This window comes from Alosa pseudoharengus, unplaced genomic scaffold, assembly GCF_046254945.1.
Source record: "Alosa pseudoharengus isolate Yale_2024_CS ecotype anadromous, Long Island Sound unplaced genomic scaffold, YU_APseudo_1.1 YU_APseudo_1.1_scf_3, whole genome shotgun sequence".
NCBI classification, from domain to species: Eukaryota; Metazoa; Chordata; class Actinopteri; order Clupeiformes; family Clupeidae; genus Alosa; species Alosa pseudoharengus.
The window spans coordinates 23,881,617-23,906,528 of record NW_027468718.1 but is presented as its reverse complement, the minus strand read 5'-3'; the positions used below and the strand labels follow the sequence as shown (position 1 = coordinate 23,906,528).

The window sequence follows — 24,912 nt, the reverse complement described above, 5'->3', positions numbered from 1 at the left end:
ATTTCACAGAAAGTCTTGTCAACTGTGAGCTGTGCAAAAACTGAGTAAAGAATCCAGCTGATAAAGAAACAGGAACACGGTGTGTTCTAATATCAAAATAGAGTGATTTATTTGAAACATCGAATGTGACTTCATTTTCATCTTGGAAACAGATGCCCTCCCCCTAGACTGGGGAGAGGTGTAGCCATCACAGCACTTGCTTAGCTCCAGGTCTCTCAGCGTGCCCAGTTGGCAACCAACCACAATTCCATTCTCAGTCTGACACAGACAATAACAGCTCTTGGCAAGGAATGAAATCAGAAAAAAAGTGAACCATCAACCAATGTTGGTATGTTGTGTTAAAAAATGCCATAAAACAATGGTCTTCCTCTTTTAGCAGAAAAATGAAAACAAAGGCTGACCCTTCTGTCTGAAAAAGTGCACTTCACATTTCTTCTAAATAAACTTGCTGCACTGAACCAAAAGAGGGACCCCCAAAAAACAAGACTGGTACAGTATGTGAAAAATGTGGTTTCTTAGTCAAGACACAGAATCCTGTGTTATAAAATCCAAAAAATCACAATCAAATGCACAGTACAAAAATTAAAGCTAGACTCATTGCATGCATTTCAGCAAGGTCAATTCTGGTTCCAGCTGGTGTTTTGCCTTTTTCTCAAATCTGTGTTTTGGGAGGATACATCCACCATAGCTCTCAGAAACCATGGTCAAATTACCAAGACTAACCCATCATAGCTACAGCAGGACTTTTGCTTGACTGGTCAGAGGCTGTTTATCGTCCAGTCCAGAATGTCCACCTGGTGTGGGGTGGAAGAGGGCCGGGGACAGATGGAGAGGCTCAGAGCGCAGACCTCAGCAGCGTGACGAGACTCTCACCAGGCTGTTATTTTGCACCTCGCTGACTAGGCAGCACCAGGACCATGGGGCCCCTTAAAAAAAGAAAAAGAAAAAAAAAACACTTTCCTAGCGCCCTTTAAAGATGCACAAGTTAACTAAAGCATGACCCATTACAGGTGGGGGCCGCATGTGCTGCTCACACACCCCCATCACAGACAGCGCAGGGGATGTGATCATAGAACACGTGTAGAATGGAACTGAAAGGAATGGCATGTTTAACATGCTTCAGATGAAAACGAGCAAAGCAAGAATCCAAGGAAAGTAAACAAGCCATGAGCTTCTGGAGCATTACATTTGAGTAGACTGTACATACGCATATATACACAGTATATAAATCTGTGTACTTACCTATTTTACATATGTTTACATTCATTACATTTACATCCAGTGGGGACAACGTACATAATATGAACCCCCCCCAACTAGCTGTCCGCAGATGCCCATGGAGGTCTTAGTCAACCAAGGGAATAAAACGTATTGATAAAACCTTTAGCCTCAGCAGATTCAATTCTTCAAAGACACGGTCAGACTGGATACAGCACATTATCATCATCAAAATATTTTTCCCGACCTCCACAACTCAACTCTAGTAAATTGATTGAGTAGCATTTAGTTATGTCCATCCCACTGCATGAAGGAGAGCACTTCTTAACAAGAGAAAGAAAACACATTAACATTGTGTGAGAAGGCCAGTGCTGACACTACCCCTCCACTTCTTAACAGTTAGAATAGTGCATGCTGAGACCGACTACAGTCTCTCCCAACAACCAGCACATAAAAGCACTGGCCAGCCCCGACTCATCTGTCTCTTAACTCTAATCCCCTCGATGATCGTTCTGACCGCAGTCCCAGTTTCCCCGTCCAGATCTGTATCTTTGCTCTTGAAGTTTTTCCCCTCGGATACAGCCAGCCAGTGGATGATATCCAGCCCAGTGGCAGGGTCTCTGTGCAGCTCTTCCACACACCCTCCCATCACAGCTGACCATGACGCTCTGGGGATGGAACCAATGACATATTCAGGGGCAGTCCGGCCATTTCTTTTGGTTTTTGTCGGAGACAGGCATTTATTTCTCTCATATTTATATTTTTCAAATGTTCTGTCCTCATCCGGCACAACCCCCCTTAGTCCGCATGATGTTCCTGCCTCTTGTCCAATCAGACCCTCCAGTCAGCCACTCAAATACAGAGAGGGCATGGTTGCTGATGCCCCAACTATCCTCAACTCAGAAAGGCATCAAGCCACAGGTGTTCAGTGTCCCATCTTGTCCACGTGTGCGACTACTTTCGAAGATCAAGAACACACACCTGTACAACGACAAAAAGAGCGAGTCATTTAAAGACCTCGCAAAATAGTTCAGAAGAAGATACACAAAATGTATTATCATCATCATGTATACAACTGAACCAGACTGTGACTTACGGAGCCATCTGAAGCACTTGCTCCAACTTTGTCTCCTGTGCTGTTCCAGCAAACTTCAAAGATGCCTCCTGTTCCCCTGTAGCTGTGCACCAGTGCACCACTCTGGGAAGACAAAAGCAGTCAGGTCAACGTGATGCAGCTAGCAGTGGCCTGCAGTTATACAGCATTCGGGTCACCAGGATTTGTCTCAGGACTTGACCACTCACCATGGTGTTCCAAATATGGACGCATTTGTCAAAGGAGCCGCTGGCCAAGTACTTCCCGTCTGGGCTGAAGGCCACGCTGTAGACAGGCTCCTGATGTTTGGTCAGAGTGTGGATGCAGTTCCCCCTCTCCACATCCCACAGACGCACAGTGGAGTCAAATGACGCACTGCAGGGAGAAAAGACGAGGATGAGCGTTAAGGGCCTCTGGTATGATGGGACATTAGATTTTATATAGTACATCAGACTTTCAAGATAATTACACATAACCCATACATGCACTCATTTTATTTAAGTAGCAAAGTTAAGTTTGAAGATTAAAAAGGCGTTAGAGCATGATACACTTGTGACAGGATGATAAAGGCATTTATAGCACTGGTGTTAATTGCAATACTGGTGTTAAATCATATGAGAATTCAGACAGCTTTTTCCATCAAACCGCTAACATGAGGTGAGCCAAATGTATTCTGGGCTCCTTTACTCAAGAGGAGGTTGGAAGGAGTGGGCTGGAATTATGTTCAAGGGATATTGAATAGATAATAGCCAGTGAGCTTTTCAAGGGGCAGCGACTGGGCGTGAGGAGGAGTAATTAGTCTTGTGGTTAGCGGAGAACCCTTGAGAGATCAATGGCCACAGTGACTGTCTACAGGGGTGAGAATATCAAGTCTTGTCTGGGGCGTTTTTATTTCTCTGATTCAGTTCTGCGGCTGTATTGGGAGTGATCACATGCTGAGGAGCATGGTATCCAACATACTGTAAATCAAAGTAAGAAACGATGCACTCTAGAAAGTCATCCCCTCATCTAGTCCTATGCAGAGCCAAGCCTTTAGGTCCTCTAGCCTCTTCTCTGTACATGTGATGCATCACCTGGCCAGCATGATGTTGGAGTTGGGGTTATTGGTGCCAGGGCCCGTGGGACTCCATTTGATGGTGTAGATCTCCTTGCTGTGAGCTTGGAGGTCGTGAACACAGGAGTCCTGCTTCATACTCCAGATCTGAAAGAGGAAGATATATAGGTCAGAAGGATGGTCAGACTTTGCCATCTCAGTGCTGCATTTGACAGTTACAGCTGGACAGGCTGGGAAATTGAGTAGGACTTTCTGGTGCAGTCCAAGTTTAGGCCTTATTGAGGTGGCCAGAGTTACTGGCAACTGTGAATCCGATAGAGTGGCCATGACCTCTTATGTTCAATCTTTATATGCTACCTTTGGGCCGAATTCTACACATCATTGATCACTACAGTTATGCAGATGATACAGATATACTGTACCTGTCTCACTCATCAGATGGCACCAGCCTGAGACTCACTCTGTCAATGTTTTGATATGTAGCTGATCCAAACTTTTACTAGGTATTTACAAGAACATTTTTTTTTTCAGTTATTCTATATTATGTTCTTAATGATATTTACTTACTTTTAATCATTTCTTTATGTTTTCTCGATCTGTTCTTTTGGCTTTTAAATGTATATTGTACACATCGAGTTATCTGTGTGAAGCATGCTAAAAATATAAAATTCCCTTGCCTTACAATTTCATATTGTTGCATATTTGTCTACATGCATATTTCTTGACCTACTGCCTCCATCTTACCTTCAAAGTCATGTCATCAGAGCAGGAGGCCAGTAACATCCCTGATGGGTCCCATTTAATGGCATTAACTTCATTCTGAAACACAGACCAGCCATCTTTATAGAAACTATAGAGCTGTTTCCCCTGTACTGGACTGCAGTGCAAAGGAAATGACTGAATCAGAATAAATTGCATCTCCACATAGGGAGCAACAATGGTGTTCTGCTTACCGTATGTCCCTGGAAGGTCTTCAGCGGTCGATCACTGCCCAGTCGGCATACATGGATGCACATATCTGTGCTGCACGATGCAAACGTCGTGTTATTCTGCCAGTCCACATCCAGTGCTGGTGCTAGAGGATGGAAGTATTAAGGCTTGTTAAATAAATTAAACATTTATTATAACAAATAAAAAAGGTGTTCATTTCCATTTCTGCTGTTTCAATGGCTGAATGACACAGGGGGGCTGGAAACGGCTGTCGTGTCTAGTCTGCTGTAGTACTGACCTGAGTGGAAAGGGAACTGCTGCTTAGCTTCACCCGTGTGTGCGTCCCAGATGATTGTCGTCTGTGGGGGAAATGCAGACACATCATTATCTGGTTTGCTGCTTGTGAGGTTACAATAGGACAAAACAGAAGTGCTGGCATTTGGATGGTCTACAAATCCCTGTAAACATTTGATTTGACTTTCAAGATGCTGAAATTCATCCCAGACAAGATTTTGTACCTTATCAACTCCAGCACTGAGGATGCAGTTCCCTTTCTTGTTCCATTTCAGTGCAAATATAGGCCCTTTATGCTGCCCCAAGGTGCTTGCTAGATTTCCTGTGGAGAATTTTCAATTTGTTTAAACTTCTGGCATTTACACATATTCAAGTACCGGTAAGTGCTCTGTGATCCTGATGTTCAAGAATTTGAACATACCATCTTTTCTCCAAATTCTTGCAAAGCCGTCATAGGATCCAGTTGCCAGCAGAGTTCCATCGCTCTATGTAGAAGATATAAAATGACCTGGCTGTTCTGTATATTTACAGGGAAAACATGTGGATATGACCTCAAAACACTAATGATGTGGTACAGGCTGTCAGATCAAAGATATTTTCCACAGCAGCCCCAGTGACATTCTAGCAGTCACACTCACATTCCAATCCAGAGAAGTGACGTCCTTATTGCTTGGGACATCCTGACCTCCCTCTCGGATGCAGTGCCTGAGTACCAGCTGTGTGGAGCTGCTGCTGTTGTTCTCATTCAGGTTCCATATCCTCGCCGTGGAGTCTCCCGACCTACAGCAACAAGCCCAAATCAAGACGGCTACGGTTAGAGCAAATGTGCTGAAACAGACAGACAGACACAGACAGACAGATAGATACTTTATTGATCCCCAAGGGGAAATTCAAGAAAGTGAAGAACACAAGTGTTTGTGTGTTTGTCTGGCCAGGGAGGTGGAGAAGTGAGCAGTCAGTCTCCAACTCCCAAACTTGCCCGTGCTGCTGCTGTGGCCCGGTGACCTAGACACGTGACTCACCCTGAGGCCAGCAGGTCGCTGACGGGGTTCCAGGCGCAGATGAACACCTCAGACTCGTGGCCCCTCAGCACCGTGGCCTTGCTGGCGGGGATCTCCACCTCCCCATCGATCTCCATGGGCTCCGAGTGGTTATCTGCCAACACACAGCCAGCCCTCACTTACTAAAGGCTCGTTGGGCCGCCTCTCACCAGCCCTGCTGGCTGGAGGGCCAAAACAAACTCAGACTCCCTCAGAAACATGCAACCTGAGACCAAGTGCAACAACACAGCGAGGGGTGGAACAGCCTTCAAGATGGACTTTCAACTGATGCTTCTGCTCTTGGATGTTACTTTATTGATATCAAGCTGATTTGAAGACATCAATCCCAAGGTCTGGAGTGTTTCTAAGCTGGCAACGGCAACTCCCATTCTTTTCAACACCTTCATATCATTTATCAAAATTCTGACAATGTTACAAAAATGATCTGCTATGCGGACGTCCACTCCCTGTCCAGCTCTGAGAAATCCCATAGCATGGTCTGTTCAAATAGGGCCGATTCTAGGCTGCTGCCCAACTGCTCGCAGCCAAGGCCATCAAGGTGAACAAAAGACATCTCACATTCCCACCACCCAGACTCAACAGAAACCACAAGCCTTTTAAGGACATAGAGTACTGATACTGAAAGCCCACAGCGCCTCCCAGTCGCTCAGGTGGCAGATGTCCTTGTCCTTACTCAAGTTGTGGGTGCCATTCTCGTCCCCGTTGACCACCTCTCCGTTCTCTGGTGGTTTCTGCTGGATGCTGCCGCTGGTGGCTGCAGCGGGTCCAGCCGCCTGCTGCTGGACTGACAGCTTCTCCCTGAAGGCTTGCTGCCGCGTCTGCACGACATCCGGCATTACCGCATCAATCAGAGATAGGGACTCGATAGGCCGTCCGTCAAAGACTGTACCGTCCTGCACATACAGAACCCAAATGTGTGTTCAAAACAACAAAATAATCAAACTACTACACAACCTCTTCAAAAAGATAATTTCATTTGATTGCTTTATGTATTACTAGTATCCCTGTGTTCAACTTAAAAATATAAGAACTGTCTAATTAGATTTGTTATGGTTTTATTAATCGTTAATACTGAAGTACCCATTGCAAGTGTTCACACTTTCTTCCTTACCGAATCACAGTTTGTATATGTTTATTCTGTAAATACTACACCCTAATTCTGTAAAAACAATAGAATAGAATAGAAAATAGAATTAGGGTGTAGTATTTTTATGCTATTTGATTTTACTATAAACTGTTTATTTTCATGTTAAATTAATGTTTATTGACGTCATTGTAAGTTGCTTTGGACAAAAACATCTGCTACCATAAACATAACAAGCATAAGTGTTCAGACAGGCTGAGAGCTCTCTTTTAACAACCGTAACATACCAGTTCACTGAAATAAGATCTCAGTGGAGAGCCGTGTTAGACTTAAAAGCATGCCTGCAGTCCTCACCTCATTGATGCTGATCTCAGCCTCCACATACTGGAGGCCTTTCTGCAGGACCGAGATGAGGGCAGCAGGAGGCACTAGTGTTCCATTGATGTTGGACTGGCTGATGTGGCTCTCAATGCCAAAGGTGAATGCTGAGTGGGAGAAACCTGTGACCAAGCCACAACAGACCATTTATACAGGCTCGTATATGTTACCACACATAGAGAGCTCGCTACTACAGTGAAAAGGGTTACAAGTCTGCACTAACTGGGGACATTAACAGCATCATGCTGTGCTCTTTCATCTGCAACACCAGCTCAAAGTATAAATAAACAAATACGCAGCATATTCAAGACATGACCACAGAGCTATTTCGGTTTGGTGCGGTCAGAGTAGTCTTGGTACTAGAGAGAGAGAAGAGAGAAGAGAGGAGAGAGGAGAGAGGAGAGAGGAGAGAGGAGAGAGGAGAGAGGAGAGAGGAGAGAGGAGAGAGGAGAGAGGAGAGAGAGAGAGAGAGAGAGAGAGAGAGAGAGAGAGAGAGAGAGAGAGAGAGAGAGAGAGAGAGAATGCAGCATCTCTTAACAATGGAGAAATAAAAGCCAGGCAGCACAGCCTAAATAATTCATGTGCTCATCTCACTGAAAAATGGGTTAACATGAATGGCAGACTGACGCATGTTCATATCAGGACATGTGATATGCAGATAAAGCAGTGACTGATACGTGGACAGGGTTGAGCAAGTGCCCTGTTCAGTGGACAGTTGCCTTAGGTTTCCTCTTATCAATGAAATCCAATGCGTATAAGCGGGTAAACGTTAACAAAGCATGGCAATTAATAGGCAATACTTTTCTATAAGCTTTTACTCAGACTTGGAGTGGCACTTCTCCCAAGAGTTATGTACAGCAAGTTGATAATAAATAAATATCATGAACCTACTGTAGACTGAAACATTTATTTATACATTCAGTGGCACAACAAGAAATAGCAAGAGTGACTAAAACCAGAAAGTTGTCACTGAAATATTGTATTCAAGAAGACAACTATACGCTCTCAATGGATCTTTACATTTTGTGCAACAGTAATGTAACTGACTATGCACCAGCTAAAAGCCTGCATTCAAACAACAACTCCCATCCTGGTCTCTCAACGTCATTTCTACATTAATGCATAGACAACTTGCCATGACTTTCAGTTGGATTACTAATACGGTATAAGTGTGGTATCAGTGGCCATTCATCACTAAGGTGCAAGGCTGCTACTGAGCCCTTCATGAAAACAACAGAACACTAATGTCATCTTACAGGAAAATATTCAAAGTAAATGTGTGAATGTGAAATGCTGATAATGAACACAGCTTACCGGATTCCTGTAAATATCTGTAGACCAAAAAGTTGACTTCATCACTTGTTATACTCATCTTAAGCAACCTCAAGGACAGGACCACTCTGAAAAAGAAAAAAAGAGGATTTTTTTTTTTTTTAAAAACCCTCACTCACAATACATCTCAATCAAGTCAATCACCAGTACACTAATGACTTTACATCATAAACATTAACACATCAACCATTCAATCTAGTCACACAAATGAAAAGTTGTCCCTTACACCCCCACCATCAGCAAAACCAGCAACAATCCAACACCAATGTCCACTTGACTGCAAGGCCGACACTGTTGTTTCCAATTATGGCACTAATGACCACTAATGGCCACTATGGCCCATTTTAAGGCACGCCTACCAAAACGGTTCTACATTCATGTCTATAATTCAAAAGCTAGTGGGACACCTAGTCTGCATTTTGCTCTCACTAGCACAGGAAGATGACCCTAAAGACAGTGGTCCTTAACTGGTCTAGCTTTGGGACCCACAATTACCCATGTTCATGAAGTCGCGACCCATATATTGTTTTAGCGTTCAAGCCAGTGGATACGGTGAGCTACATAAGACATGCAAAGTGCCTGTAGGCCTACTTGTTTGGAACATGCTGATGTTTGGCATTACATTTGTGAAGTCTTCAACTCCTGTCACGTCACCTTTCAAAGTACTCGACAGGTTTGTCTTTGACAGGGGTGCTTTGTTTCCTTGTGGCATTTTCGCTCACGAACACTGGGGTTTCGGTCCCATTTTGTCTCAATTGAAGTGAATCCATATCCTAGTACTTCAAATATTCAGGGTTGTAGCCTACTTGCGTTTACCACTGTACAACATGACCTATTGCATAAAGAAATAAAGGTCCAATATAATATTTGATAAGGTAGCATTTTAATAGGCAATTTGTTTTTAGACCACAGGCTTTGCGACCCACTTTTGGGTCCCGACCCACCAGTTAAGAAACACTGCACTAAGACACTTAGAGAAAATACTACAAATCCTGGATTAATAAATATTTCCGCTCCGTATAAGGAATAGCCTACTACAAATGCACATACCTGTGTATAATTTTGGTGGTTTCTGGACTAGTGATCTCAAAACATGAACAACTCCTAGTAAACAGAATGCCAGAAGAGTATTTTTGGAATAAAGCAAACAGCATCGCTCTACCATCACACAATCTATTCTAAAAAAGATGGACATTCTTGATATTTGTTACATATAACGGTAAGTCATAGAGCTGTAACTCTATATACTGTAGGGTACACAGTTTAAATTAGACTGTACACACATCACACATGTTGGTAGACTGACTGTAAGGAAGTATGCAGAAAAGAAATGTGAATTTAATTCTGGTTGACTACTTCAGTCTAAGTTTCTGTTCTCTCATGTACAATGAGTTGTCTTTCCAAGACAGACACTTGACTGCAAAACAGGATTTCCATTAGCAGTGCACTCACTGCAGTAGTTAAGAGACAGAACTAGCCTATTGCACATCTCCACACTGGGCTAACCTAATTTCTGAATAATTAATTTCTTTAAACCCCTCCGAAAATGCTATTTTAAGAGACTCAGGCTTTAAGTTCAACTGACTGAAGCTTTTCAATCCAGGACACACTAGTCACCTCGACACTTCCTGAAACTCCAACAGCCAGGCTCAGAGCACCAGCAGCAGCAGCAGTGGGTAGGCTACACCTCAAGTTTCATACCACATACTTTCATAAGTCACACCAGAGTTCCCATGCAGTAGCATAGCAACGAGGAAAACCCACAAAACAGACAAGAAGCTATGCTGCCCCAATTACCACTGGGCAGTCTGCCAGCAGGCTTCAACATGCCCTTCCATATGAATAATTCACCCTAAACCTTGGGATATTCTTTCAGACGGACTTACACTTTATTGCAGAATACCAGACATTCTCAAGAGCTTAAGAACAGCCCCACACAGCCATTACATCTGTTAAAAATGACTTCTGGGACAAAAATGCCACTGATGACCATACAAGTTTTACTTTCAAGTTGGACTGGATGAGGAATTGCTTCACATCTCAATCATCAAATATTAGCACATTAGCATTGACGCCATACCAATAAACATAATCCAAAATAAATGTGCAATTTCACATAAAACATGAAATACTCATGTTCATGCTCTTCTGATATGAATATATATTGCAGGCAACATTTTGGTATATTTAGTCAATAGTTTAATTTGTATGTATTGTGACACAACTGTGAAGAAAATATTGTGCAATGGGTCCTCCTCCACATCTTAATTTTAACCCGTCAAGGCCTTCATTTTGTTACCCATTTTCTACTTCAGTTTGATCATATCTAATTCAGAGGATATGTCCTAACAAACTGCCTCTTCTTCCACACACCAGTTGTCTTCACATTGCCTGGGTGCCTTGAGGGGGCCCTCTCTCATTCTGCCACCTCTGTTGCAGCTCACTTCGCTTAATTACGATACAAGAGAGGGCTGGGAGGGAGGCTATCTGCACAAAACCTGATGGCTGCTGTCATGATGTCTGCCACCAGTGCAAACCGAACAAAACAACTGCTAACATAATTAGCCAGCAGCCTGGAGGGAACCGCGTCCCAATGGAGGCGACTACCCTGCTAATCCATGTATCAGATGGGCTTCTGACTGCAACATCAATTACTCCAATCCCACAGCATTTAGGTTGCCTTCAACAAAACACTGCCTCTGGTAGGGAAATCAACACACGTATCAGAGGCATGTGCAAAAGGATTTAGTGAATTAGGATTAGAAATCAGGTCTGTTCTTGTTGATTTATTGAATTAGGTTTACAAATCAGGTCTGTTCTTGTCGATTTCATGATGGGTTGGCATCATATTAAATAGACTAGCAATACAACCATTGATCAGCATGAGCTAAAACTGAAAGATCTGGCCAATCACATCAGAGACAGCTATATAACTAATAAAAACAAATCAATTGCATCTGACACATTGATGTGAATCTTCAAAAAACATACTGACAAACGGGGGTGCATGCCCAGTATTGCATGTGTGGTAAAGTAAGAAGGAAGATCAATATCACCAAGTGGGCGGAGCCAGCAGCCAGGTTGTTTTGTGAAAGATTTGATTAAAGCCAACCAATAGCATTGTCAAGTAATACCTTTAAACTGAATGTGTCAAACAAGATTACAGTAGGATTTGATAAGCTAATATCGCTGTGGGCCCGGGCAGTTTTACAAAGAATAAAATGTAGCATTTCTTCTGCTGTTCTATTATATTTCAATTAATTAAAACATAATTGTAGCTCGTCAAACCTTTTTAAATGCCACAACGCACCTTTTCAACCTGACCAAACATATACTCAATTTAAAGCCATACAACTTGTTCCATTTTGCTGCTGTAAGACCTCCAGCCACTTGGAACTTTGATAAGGTATATATAGTGTATCCTATACAGGCAAGGCAACACATGGGGGGAGACCTAACTTTCGTTACGTTTTCACTTCTCATCTACACTACTCCAGAGCTTTTGAGTAGCGTCTGTAATGCAGTTGAATTCTGCATTTTACAATGCTGACAATTGCGCAAATGGTCATATGATTTGTGCGAATGGTAGGGGTGTAATGGTACACAAAGTCATGCTTCACTACCCATCTCGGTATTGAAGCCAAAGTTTGGTTACAGTTTGGTTATTTTCGGTACAGTAAGCCTGTAAGTACTGCTAGCCATTCACTGACAATATTGCTGATACTCAACAAATAATAATCAGGAATAGTAGACCTGTGAATCTTTTCAATGGATTTAATCTTCTAAAACAAACTTTTTTCTTTCAATTGATTTAATCTTTTAAAATGAACTACTTGTTTTTCTGTTGGCTCACAAACGTAAGATGTAGTGGTTCTAGTGTACTGAGTCAGTACTGACTACAGGTTGTATACATTTGCCATTGGCCTGTCACCTGCCCACATTGTTATGTCCTTCACTAAACAAATTGACCAGTCATTAAGAACAATGAGTCTGGCGCAACTGCTTTAATGACCAATCAAAACACTACGTAAAAAGGGCTCACTTCACAACCCCCACTGACAAACACTCAAGGTGGCTTGGGTTGGGTTGATGTTTTAGAGTTACCTTTTCTACCCACTGGATATTTTACAATCTCAGAATCAGACCATTTTCAGGACAATTAAAGCAGTGGTTGAGTAAAAATAATCAGAGTTTATTCTACCCTCATCCCTAGACCCTTACCTGCTAGGCACACCACACCCAGTTTTAGGCACTTTTGGCAACATGCAATTTTAAATCCCTCTCAAATCTGTAGCTAGGGTCCATGTTTCTCTTGTTTCTCTTCTCCTCATTAAAGGGACACCAGGCAAGCCTGATGCTTTTTCTCTACGAAACTCCCCCTCGCTCTGGTCTGAAGCTCTTTTCCTTTTCTTTGCATCTTCAGTCAAGGGTTTTCGCTGCTTCTTTGCCGGCTCTGCCATTATACACACGTTTGCAACAATCGCTAGCGTTTCGTTAGCCTCCCTCTGTGCTGTGGATGCAGGATGGAAACAGAAACTGCTTCGGTCGCCGGGTACGATACACTGAACTTGCAAGCGGCATATTCTTCCTACAGGCAGTAGGGGCGGGCGAGAGAGTCTTCATTCGCCCTGTAATGAGTCATTTAACCATATACCGTATATAACCATATACATATATACACAAAAACGTTGCCTGGTGTCCCTTTAAATATGGAGTTTTTTTAAAGGAATTAACACATTAACATAGAATTTGGTTGAATAGACTGTCACAGATACCTGAATCCCCATGGTCACCAATAGTCATTCCAGATATTTGAGCAGTATCAGACTTTATCCAATATCAGTATTGGGTTAATGCATCCTTACCCATCACTCAAAACATGTTTTGCCATGCCAGTCTACCTATAAAGCAAGGAATATCCATCTGTATGCTTGTCTCTCTGATCTTCGAATATCCTTCAACCTATTTGTCCGATGGTTTTCATACTTAACAGGTGTTCTGCTAAAGACATACTGTAAAGAGTGTGGTTTTAATTACATGGGCATGGCAAAATGATAAATTGATGTGTGAATAAAATAGATGCTAAAAAGTTCACTAGTTGCCTTGATCACATGCCCTAATATATTCTATTTCAACAATGCTAGTGCTGCATACATTGCAGAGGGAATGTATTTATTACAAAAGGTAGCACTTTCTTAATACTCTCTATTTGCATCAATGTTCATCATCTCTGTAGTGTTAAGATAAAATGAATCATAAAGTATCTCAAGTACTAATGCAATTCACAACATTAAAATTACATTGATAACTCCCAGAGCAAACAGCCACTTCAAAAGGAGCATTAGTAATGCAGCGCTCAGAATCCGATATTAATATCACTGTACACCCTGAGGACAGAGCAGCCTGCGTACAGGACCAGCTGCACCCATAAGGTCATGGAAGTCTGTGAAAAAAGAGGAAATCTCACACTCTAAGGCTCGATTCTGCTGGCTAATCTGCTCTAAAAATAGACCCAGATGGGTTGTAGCGTGGAACTCAAGGACAAGCCAGCATTGGTTTTACCAAAATCTATTTCAACAGCAGCATGACTTAAAACAACAGAATTATAAGAGCTTAACATAGGCTACAATGATAAACCAGATGCATTTACAATTCGACAAAGAATGTATATAAATATTATATGCGTTCCTACATTCATATTCAATGAGGATGTAAAAAGGCACACAGCATAATTATGGCAGTTGCAGTGATATGGGGGATAAAGATAGAGGAAACTCAATAATATGCAAATACTCCAAAGCTGTGTGCCCAAATCAGAGAACAGCATCAGAGTAAAGGAGCCGACAGAAGCTGTGAGGTTTAATGTGACTGATGGAGGAAAGCAGGACACCACAAAAACACATAAAAAGAGAGACAGGAGGAGAAATCAGTTAGGCTGTGTGTGTCTGTCAGAGAGAGAGAGAGAGAGAGAGAGAGAGAGAGAGAGAGAGAGAGAGAGAGAGAGAGAGAGAGAGAGAGAGAGAGAGAGAGAGAGAGAGAGAGAGAGAGAGCTGCCTCAACATGGTAAAAACCCAATTTTTTTTCATGAGCAGTAACCTCCTGATAGAAGTGCAAACAAGACCTGGAAACAGCAGCCATTTTCTCTTGAACTGCTCTGCTGACTAAAACCTGCTTTGAAGCCTCTGGATGGACTGCTGTCTACACAGCTGGGGGAGGGGAAAGGGAATGCTGGATAAATACTGGGCCTTCTAACAGGTCGCCACAATGGCCATTTCTAGCAGTCTTAGCCCTGTTGCTCGATGACTGACTTGGCCTCCACAATCACAGCCAGACAGCCACAGGGAACAGGGGGGGGGGGGGCAGGTGATGTGGGGGAAGGGCAGGGGAAATGGGGGATTCCCAGTGTCTTGGGGAAGCACTTCTTTTTCTACAGGTTGGGGGAAATCTGTTATCTGTTTGCCTTCATCTTAAACAGCTAAATGGTACAAAAAGAGTTGACACCAAGCTCACAGTGAGACAAATCCAGCACACACTTGTCCGTATTAAAAAATAGGACATTTTTACAGCAAAACATTTACCACAAAAGGACATCAAAATAATCCACAGACACGCTCTAGAGCCAAAAGGATAGGCCTACATTAAGAAATTAGTTAATTACCACTGCGAAAGAAAATAGGATAAAGTTGGCAGTAGGATACTGAGCGCTCAGTCCAAATCCAACTAATGGCGGCCTTATATTGTACGATTTTGGTCTGTTTTCACAGTCGGTGACTAAATTTCCAAAGTTGGACAGAAATCATGGGAGTTGTACTGGAATCGCGGCGCGCTCCTGTCAATTAGATCGTTAAGTGTAAGGTACCAATCTTAGCGGTTTTAAGTCAGTCGGAGTCAGTCCTTTTCTAGTTTTGCCGTTACGACAATATCAAACATGTTTGATATTATCGCAAGTCTTTCTAGTCATAGCTCATGCAAACAGTGACGTGAACTATAAAAACCAATAGTCACCTATCTCCAACACCAAACAGGAAGGGGCAAAGTAGGCGACAGGTGTAGCCTATTAGCCTGGGTGCCATTCCGAACTTAGTCCCGCCCCACGGGAAGTTCGGTCTGGCATTGCTCCATTGTGGGGCAAGTATGCTTGCCCTAAATCGGGCGGACCAATCAAATCAGGCTTTACGATGATGGACAGGTGAGCAACAGCGCCTGGTCTATCACGTCATCTGAGCACGCTTAGATTAGGCTTATGTTTGAAACAAAAACGCTGTGGCTAGAAGGATACATGGCTATTAAGACCCCATATGGAAAATTCATATTATTTAATGAGTTTGTATCACTGAAAACGATTATTTCTGAAAACTTTGGGCAAAGTTGAGATGTGGAAAAACTGGTGGTTTCACTTTCATCAATACAAGGGAAAACAGCGCTGTTGCATTGCAACATGTTCCCTCGTTCGTTTGAAATCTCTGATTGACCACCTGTTCGAGGGATTTGCGACAGCCTTTCCCAGCTGTTTTAACATGTTTGTAGCATATCACTGTTCAACAGAATTATTTTTAAAAACGGAGGGGATATAGGAAAAGAAGGATGGTTCGTGTGTTTTCTTCCTACACCTCACGGTAAGCTATTTTGTTGCTCTGATTGGTTAGGTCTATCCAATTGAGTGCAGAGGCATTCCCCCCCGTATCGGTTGAAACACGCCCCATAATTACGTCCCAATGGAGCAGTATCAGACTCATATTCTGACTAGAATTTGAGTATGACAACGTCAGGCTAGTAGCCTATATGATTATTTGTTATTCTTATAATATTTGTCATTTCTTATACATATTTAGTCGGCTCTTCCACGTGACAGAACAACTCTATATCGGTTAGGGATGTCATGCATGAAACAATGCTGCAGAAACACGAAAATACGACTTTGAGTTTAGTAGGCTATCATTTCAGTTCCTGTTTATCTATTGCACGATGGGTAATAATTTAAAGGAATCTAGTTGCAGTCTTGTAAATAGTGACCCTGCAAGATCCATAGTCTTTGCAAAATCATAGTCTGTGACTTAAAACTCTACTACTTGTCTTTAGATGTGAGAGGGTCTGAGACTGTAGTCTTTCAAAAATCTTTTCAAAATCTTTGCAAATCTTTCCAAAGTCTGTCAGTGTAAGGAGGGCTTAAGAGGATGAGAGCCTCCACTCTGAAGTCAAAGAGTCTGTTGCTAAGGTGTGTAAGGAGGCTATTTGGCAGTCTTGGGACCGCTCTGACTGATTGCTCAACTGACCTTTCTAGCTTTATTCAGGCAGTTTTGATTACGTCTCCCTCAGAAACCCAAACCCTGCCACTGCATCACAGGTGTGAATTGATTCAATGGGCATTTGTAAAAAGCCTGTTAACGCTGCCTGGTGTCAACCTTTCTCAATTACTTGTTGTGCATTTCGTAATTCCAGTTATGCATCACTATAGATATTTGGCTCTAAGTTGCATCCTACAAAGATGTTGTGAGGAGTAAAAAAGCTACATAATGCTATGTATTTGAAAGGAAAGACAACAGGTTTATGTTTTATGGAAGTATGTTTTATGGCAGTAATGTTTTTTTTTATCGTCTAATGTGATATCAATGCTAGGACAATTTGACCATTACTGGGCTATTCCTACAGATATGCAGTTGTATAATGAAAATTATGGACACTGCCCAATGACCACATGGTGCCAACTTCAAGTCATCTGTAAAAGACTACTGCATAAACTCTTCATAAAAGATGTTAACTGAATTATTTTTCAATCACAGCACAAGACACTCATTGTCACCGCAATATCTGAATTATCGAAATACATTACAGCTATGAATGGGTCTGCCACTTAAGTCCCACTGGTTCAGGCAGTATGCTTGAGGACAAATATTGCTGAACATAACTTTTTTATTTATTTCATTTATACATTTATTTCAATTTAACTTGATAAAATAAACAAACATCACTTTTACATCACTAAAATTGTGAAATAATATGCTTCCGTTTTCATACACCTTAATACATCTGGCAGGGGAAAAAGGCACCTAAGGCATAGGCTACAATGTTTTTCAAAGGCTATTGAAATCCACTCTAATGTTCTTCGTTAACGGCTCCCCAGGAACTCAGAATTTTATCTTACTAACCGCATACTATACTTAAATGATGACCAACATTAACCTAAACAGTGAAATGAGATTTCCCTCCTTTTCAGAGGCCAATGAGTAAGTGCTCTGTTGCCATAGTGATATGCAACACTGTGCATCTCTTGTCAACAGCTGTGAGTGTCACCCAGAAGCACCTCCCCATCCACTCTCTTCACAGACACTCCTCGCCACCCCCTCCCCACACTCCATCTGACATGAAGGTCAGGCGGGGAGAGAAGGGAAGAGGCGATTGAAATGTTCATCAGCATTCTTAGTCCTGAACAGGCTGAACAGCCAGGCATCACATGTTTGAAAGGCACAGTACACAACAACAGAGACATAAGCTGTGCACAACAACCATAGGGGGGTATTCCATCAACCTCGCTAAAGGCCAAACCTGGCTTATTTCGATAAGTCTCGCTAATTTTACTGAGAATTCGGTTCCATTAATGAGGTTAACGTGAATGTTCATGTCCCATATGTGTTGTGCATGCATTACTTGAAAGAACTAGCTCCAGTTATGTATGAACAGTGAAGGTAACGATCGCTTGTGAAAAACGTGAACTTGAAGTGAAAATTGAACAATATGAACTATGAATATTGAACAACTTGAAGCTAAAGTGTGAACATGCTTAACAAAATATGGGAACAAAACATGGGAACTAAACGTGCATTACGAATATAATCAGTGTGAGCCCTACTTGTTTCCCTGCAACAAGAAGCTTCCATCTGGGGGTGATGGAAGACAGGGACACCCTCAGTGTGTTTGAAATGTCCAGTCGATTGCGCAATTTGGTCTTAGTTGCGGTCATTGGCGAAAACCCGGCCTCGCATAGATACGTGGTGGGAAACGTTTTCAGCGCTTTTACGGCTATCTCGGGATATTCTGCTTTGGTTTTGATCCAAAAACCCACCAGAGAGGTTTCCTTATACACACTCTTAAGACCACCGTCATTTGCAATTTCGATCAACTGCTCTTCCTCCTGCGCTAACAAGTTAGGACTATTCGGGATATTGACAAATGGGTTGCGGACCCACTCATTGGTTTGCCGTGGATCTTTGGAGGATGGGAAGTAACGCTCAAACTCATTTGAAAGCGCAACAAGGTGATCGCGCACCAGCTGCGAGAGAAAGGGCCCTGCCTCAGTCTCTCCCAAAACCCCCACTACTGTTTGGAACATATCAAATACACCCCGGTCCACTCGTCGTCCCCACAAATAAAGCTTGCTTTAAATGCAGCGACTTTATCTGCCAGTTTAAAGACAGTCGTCATTCTCCCCTGGAGTGACAGGTTGAGGTCATTAAGCAACCCGAATATGTCACACAGGTAAGCGAGTTGTGACACCCAGTCCTCATCACTAAAATGTGCAGCTAACGGTGACTTTTTTTCTGTAAGAAATCTCTGCAGCGGCTCTCGCAACTCAAACACTCTGGCCAGTGACGTTTCGGGCCCCATGTCTGATGAAGGGCTGGGGCCCGAAACGTCACATGTGGTGATATAGCCTACAAATAAAAAAACGCTAAGGAGCATCTTCTGGTGTGCGGACTCAACGTTCTTCTGGTGTGCGGACTCAACGTTCTTCTTCTACTTGCTTGTGCCTTCCTGTCCAGCACCCAGTACTCAACTACTTGGATGTGCGTGCTGCACTCTTGAACTCACGGAGTTAGAATAAATACCTCTGTGCCAATTGCTTGATCATTTTACAGCCATGTCATTTTCGTTATGCATTATTTGTTTTGGTTGTTTAAAAATGCAAAAAAAATAAATATCCGATTAATTGATTAATCGATTGATAAAGTGCTAGATTAATCGATTACAAAAAGAATCGAGAGCTGCAGCCCTATTTTGTAGGCTGTTCAGTGACTGTATAATATGCTTTGCCAGTGGGCTATATTATATCTGATGCAAGCCAAAGGATAATTCTGTAGCCTGTAGGCCTATAGGCAGTTAATAATTAAAACTGCTTCATGTGTCGACGATTGTTCATGAATGTCAAATCAACTGTGTGCTACACAGATTAAATACTAGGCATAAATAACAAATTGAAAGCCATTGCATTTCAGATAATTATATTTCAATCACTTTGGTACTTATGGGAGACAATAGGCTATTATGTTGATACTAATTTATTTTATGACATAAAAGCTTTCAAACAAGCATAGGCTTACCATCAGGTTTGAATGCAACCGTTTTAAGATTATCATCTCAATCACTGCTTTTGCATCTACAGTTTGAGGGCATTCAACTGAACAGGCTAACATTCTGACAATTCACCAAATATTCTCAAAGCTCTGTTGAGCCAGTTGTTCCACATACCCGATTTTCTCTCGTTACGTACATACATCATGTAGCCCTTACTTTGCATTACACACGTTATGTAGGCCCAAGTGTTTCATCAGTGTCTAAATCATCCTCGGCCGGTGAACTAGATTTTCATTCTCAATCCAAATCAGGAGGTATGATAAATGAAGGCCTATGGGATGTGAAGACTGAAGTTACAGTTTATAGTCCTTGTTCACAGTACAACACAATTAATATGAAAGAGAAACCTAGTCGAGTTAAGTACTCTGGGCATTTAACCTCAAGCTGTGTTATTCCAAAACAGTTGCAAAAGGGGGGCAGTTTTGATTGGACAGGTTTGCATCTTGTCTTATTTCCACACCCCAGCTTTCACTTAAATGCTCATTCTGGCCAGGTCCTCTATATGTGCCCAGAAACATCTTTTTGTAGAGGAGGTACCATCAGCAGTCAAGTTGTGAGTGTGGCTTTCCTTGTGCTTATTGGATAAGGAACTTGCACAGAATCTAACCGTGATTTCTAAAATGTAAGGGACAGCAATAACGTCAAATAGGCTACAGTAGTATTGCAATACTAGCCTGGGTGCCATTCCGAACTTAGCCCTGCCCACAACATTTGAGGTCGGGAAGTTTGGTCTGGCATTGCTCCATTGTGGAGCAAGTATGCTCGCCCTAGATCGGGCGGACCAATCACATCGGGCTTTACGATGATGGACAGGTGAGCAACAGCGCACCCATATGGAAAATGCATATTATTTAAAAAGTAAGTAAGTATATATACTCTTTTGATCCCGTGAGGGAAATTTGGTCTCTGCATTTATTCCATTTATCCGTGAATTAGTGAAACACACACAGCGAGGTGAAGCACACACTAATCCCGGCGCAGTGAGCTGCCTGCATCAACAGCGGCGCTCAGGGAGCAGTGAGGTGTTAGGTGCCTTGCTCAAGGGCATTTCAGCCGTGCCTACTGGTCGGGGTTCGAACCAGCAACCCTCCGGTTACAGGTCCGAAGTGCTAACCAGTAGGCCACGGCTGCCCTAATGAGGTTTTATCACTGAAAACGATTATTTCTGAAAACTTTGGCCAAAGTTGAGATGTGGGAAAACTCGTGGTTTCACTTTCATCAAGGGAAAACAGCGCTGTTGCACTGCGACATGTTCCCTCGTTCGTTTGAAATCTCTGATTGACCACCTGTTCGAGGGATTTGCGACAGCCTTTCCCAGCTGTAACATGTTTGTAGCATATCAGTGTTCAACAGAATTATAGAGGGGATATAGGCTATCAGTTTTTTTTCCTAATAGCCTACCCTACTACTTATCTCTTAGATTTCGCTAATGAGTGTTGTAGGCTAGGAGTTATTGACGGCACTAACTTATACAAAAGACCAGAAAACAACGTTAAGGCATTTGTGGAGAAGAAGGATGGTTCGTGTATTGTTCGAGGATACACAGTGGACAAATGGTAGAAAATGATAAGTTAACATTACACAACTTGAGTCTCAGAATAGCTGTGCAATTCACACAACTTGCAGTCTTGTGATTCGGAGTCTTAACATCCTTGTGTTCATTCATACTACACTATTGGCAACTGGAGGGGGGGGGGGGTCACACACACACACAACACACACACACACACACAACACTCACCAGGTGAAAACCCTAACTAGTTTGTCTGATTTTCTTGGGGAAAAAACATGCAAGAAGCGACAGAGGAAAAGACATCCAGAGCATTGTAACTGGAGGAATGAGGCACATATTCTGCGTTATCTGGCAGGCTGACTTACTTAAATGGGAACTCCGTAATGCTTAAACTTCAGCTATATTTTTAGATCTTTTTGGGTCCAACTGTACCATCTAGGCAAAACAAAGAGAAATCTGTCTGGTATGGAGGTAGAAATGCAACCACAAAACGGTGGTTGCAACTGCAAAGCGCCTAGGCCTACATTGTAATCCTATGGGGCAGTCATGCATATCGCAGTACCACTTCCACCAGGCTCAAAGTGTCATTAGTAGTGTCTGACAACATGGAAATGATCCCTACACAATCCGCCGTACAGATAGACCTGTCTGTTTATCTAAAGAACAATCAGTAGAAAATGTGTTGCTTTGCCTCTTGTCTTGATTTGGTGCCATCTTTGACTGTAGCTTGACTCCTGGAGATGTGTTGAAGAGCCCCTCAGATCTAGTCTTTGAGAAGTGATGGTGATATATAGAAGGCTGATTTATCGGCAATATAAGTCTTTTGGCTGTGACTTCCAATACTCTTTAAAGTGACTAAAATTGGGCTTCAAATCATGAAGTGTGAACTAGCATTTAGCTTGTTAAGGAAGTGAACACAAGTGACTATAACAGCTGCTATGGGGCATTGATTTAATTGAGTGTTAGCAACTTTATAGCAAAGCTCAACTGTTTCAACCAGGTAATCCTAATGTTAAGAAAATATCGGTTTAATGGTTTAATGTTGGTGAATTTGGCATTAGTCATATCATTAATATGGTATACTACTGCTTTGAAATACAATCAAAGAGCAAAACAACATGCTATGTTACTTGTAGGTTCGTAAAAAAACTGAAAGGCTGAATGAACCGAACTGATTAGGCTATTTTTTTAAATGTTCACACCACCAAGGAAGTGCCCTTAGTTCCTGCTGTGGAAAAGCGCCTAGTCTTACACAACATTGGTGTTTCAACAAAAGGCACACACTTGAAGGAGCCAAACGTAAGCCAACACCCTAAGATGAGACATCAGAGAGTGGAACACTACATACTAGGTCAGTAGCTGACTGCCTGGGCTTGTATATGATTTCTATATGAACTTCATCACACACTGAGTTTTCCTGCAAAGTCAGACCTCCTTGTTGTAATGGTTAACCACCATTGCAATACAGATTTGGTAATATATTGGAATATCTGAAACAGATAGAGATACTGATAAGCTTGTTTATCTATGCTTCTCAGACCAGTGCTTTTCAGAGAAGGATTGCTTTTAGGCTGGCAGGCAGAAGATGCCTACGACCTACTCATGACAATTGGTACATCATTGCTGCTCTAAAGCCAGATCTAACTTGCCATTTAAGTATGACTCATAAAAATCATAGTAAAATCTGTGTAGTTTCTGAACTGTAGCCTGCCAGTTGGCTGGTGGCCCATGTGAACTGTTTCTTGAGAATAACTCGTAGACTAGACAAATATTTAAAACATTGTTTAGTCACCTTGGATTCTGAATGCTGTGAGAACCTATGAGTGCAGATAATGAAAGAACACAACTCTGTCCCCAACAAAAACACCCAAACCTGGGACAGAAAACCTATGCTGTGTCTGAGCCTCAGGTTACTGGTGTGAAACGAAGAGCAGATCATTTGTTCGTTAGCTCACAAGATAAACTCAAAAAATCATGACAAGCCTTCCATGGTTATTCTCAAAGAAGAGTGAGGTAGAACAGCTTGTGAAACACAAAACTGTATAAAGGATTGAACCCAGTAACCATGCATAACATATAATGCTTGTATCTAAGATATGCTCAAGTAAACACAGTTTGGTTTTGGTGGCACAGAAGAGCTTGCATAAGAGTACTATAAACTATATCCACAAAACTGACCTCAGCTGGGCAGTATATTTAAACAATCTCAGGGGCCAAGCAGGGAAAGAGTATATTACCTCAACCAGAACTCACAAATGAAAAGACATAACTGTATGGTCCGATACAAGGCTACTCATTTGGTGCATGGAAAAAAACAACCACCAACCCAAGCACACTTTAAATAGTACCTAAATAATTCCTAATATAAAATCAAATGAGATACTTGGCACCATGAGCTTGATCAACAGGTGAAGTGACTGTACAGGCTTATGGACCATGTGCTCAACTCTAACCTAGGCCTCATGAGCTTAGGCTGGAAATGCATGGGTGCACTCTGAAGAAACACCAACTCCTCAATTTACTGCTTGCCATCTTTTACACTGCATGTGCCCACCTTACATTTGTGTTGTATATAGCAGGATAGGGTTCAGTGGGCTAACAAAAGAGTTCCTCACACTTCTGCTACACAGTACACACATATGATGATTACTTGATAAGACCAACAATACAATGAATGAAAGCTATCAGGGGGGTATAATGGCTAAGACAGACTTTCGATCTATTTACTCCGCTGTCGGGTAAAAATGTAGGCCATCAATGCGGTGTCAAGGAAGCCAGCTACTAGAAGAAACAGTATCTGCTGTATTTCAATGTTGCAAACCTTCCCCTCCCCCACTCATGCGCTTCCGAAGTCTATTCATGGACCTTTTGCTTATTAACAAATATTTTAAGATAATTTTATTAGATATCCATGCAGTTCGCAAACAAAATCACTCCATGCCGATAATTTTATGAATACACCATACCCGAGGAACAATACACAGACTGCCAGTAGTAACCAAAGTAACCAAACGATGGTGCAGAGAGAGCACATGCTTTACAAGCTTTCTTTTTTATTGTTCGACGTCCGAATAACAGGCCCATACATTTGGGTTACAGTTAAAAGTGTGGACAATGTTTAAAAACGTGCACGTTACCCGTATGTCATAACAATAAAGTATAAGGCTACTCACTTTAAAGCTCCACGGAGAGTTCAAAATAATGTACCGGTCGGTATACACCAAACACTTTGGCTAAACGTCTACGACTTTAAACTTCTCAAAACATCAATAAAGGAAGAGAGAGAGCTTCTTACCTTTCAAAGAGCGAGTGAGCTCGTGGTACTCACGCCACCTCTTTCACTTCCACAAGGAAAGACCTTCTAACTTCAGTGCGCAAACCGCGACTTTCCACCCATTTTTGTCTTATTATTCAAACTCTGGCAACCGGGTTTCTCCCGAGCTGCTCTCCCGTGCCTGGAGAAGAGACAAATAATCGAGAATTGCGAAGTACCGGTGAGCTAGGATATTAAACCAGTAACGTGTGCCTGGATCGGAAAATGAATTGAGTGGAGTTTTCGATGTTTCTGAGAATGGAGCTGTAAGACAGCGCCTTACACTCTGAGAG

The 24,912-nt window shown here is 42.2% G+C and overlaps 1 protein-coding gene across 2 annotated transcripts; it reads right to left on the bottom strand.

Annotated features, from left to right (window-relative positions):
- Positions 1-84: 84 nt before the first annotated feature.
- On the bottom strand, positions 85-24,912 carry tbl1x (transducin beta like 1 X-linked). 2 transcript variants are annotated; one of them, XM_076263635.1, is made up of 15 exons: positions 24,602-24,912; positions 8,427-8,512; positions 7,089-7,234; positions 6,324-6,543; positions 5,612-5,744; positions 5,228-5,369; positions 5,011-5,074; positions 4,814-4,911; positions 4,594-4,654; positions 4,319-4,440; positions 4,110-4,184; positions 3,385-3,512; positions 2,521-2,686; positions 2,315-2,416; positions 85-2,199 (listed from the first exon to the last, which is right to left on the bottom strand). In XM_076263635.1, the coding sequence occupies exons 2-15, from the start codon at positions 8,482-8,484 to the stop codon at positions 2,173-2,175; spliced, it is 1,542 nt and encodes a 513-aa protein (XP_076119750.1). In that variant the 5' UTR covers positions 8,485-8,512; positions 24,602-24,912; the 3' UTR covers positions 85-2,172. The 2 variants fall into 2 exon arrangements, with proteins under 2 accessions (XP_076119750.1, XP_076119751.1); XM_076263636.1 differs by lacking the exon at positions 24,602-24,912 and adding an exon at positions 24,480-24,561.

Excerpts from the sequence above, each read along its gene's own strand:
- tbl1x (XM_076263635.1), bottom strand. The coding sequence starts at position 8,484 with ATGAGTATAACAAGTGATGAAGTCAACTTTTTGGTCTACAGATATTTA. Across the intron at positions 4,912-5,010 it reads AAGAATTTGGAGAAAAGATG|GAAATCTAGCAAGCACCTTG; the intron begins GTATGTTCAAAT and ends AATTCTCCACAG. Across the intron at positions 2,200-2,314 it reads CAAGTGCTTCAGATGGCTCC|GTGTGTGTTCTTGATCTTCG; the intron begins GTAAGTCACAGT and ends GTCGTTGTACAG.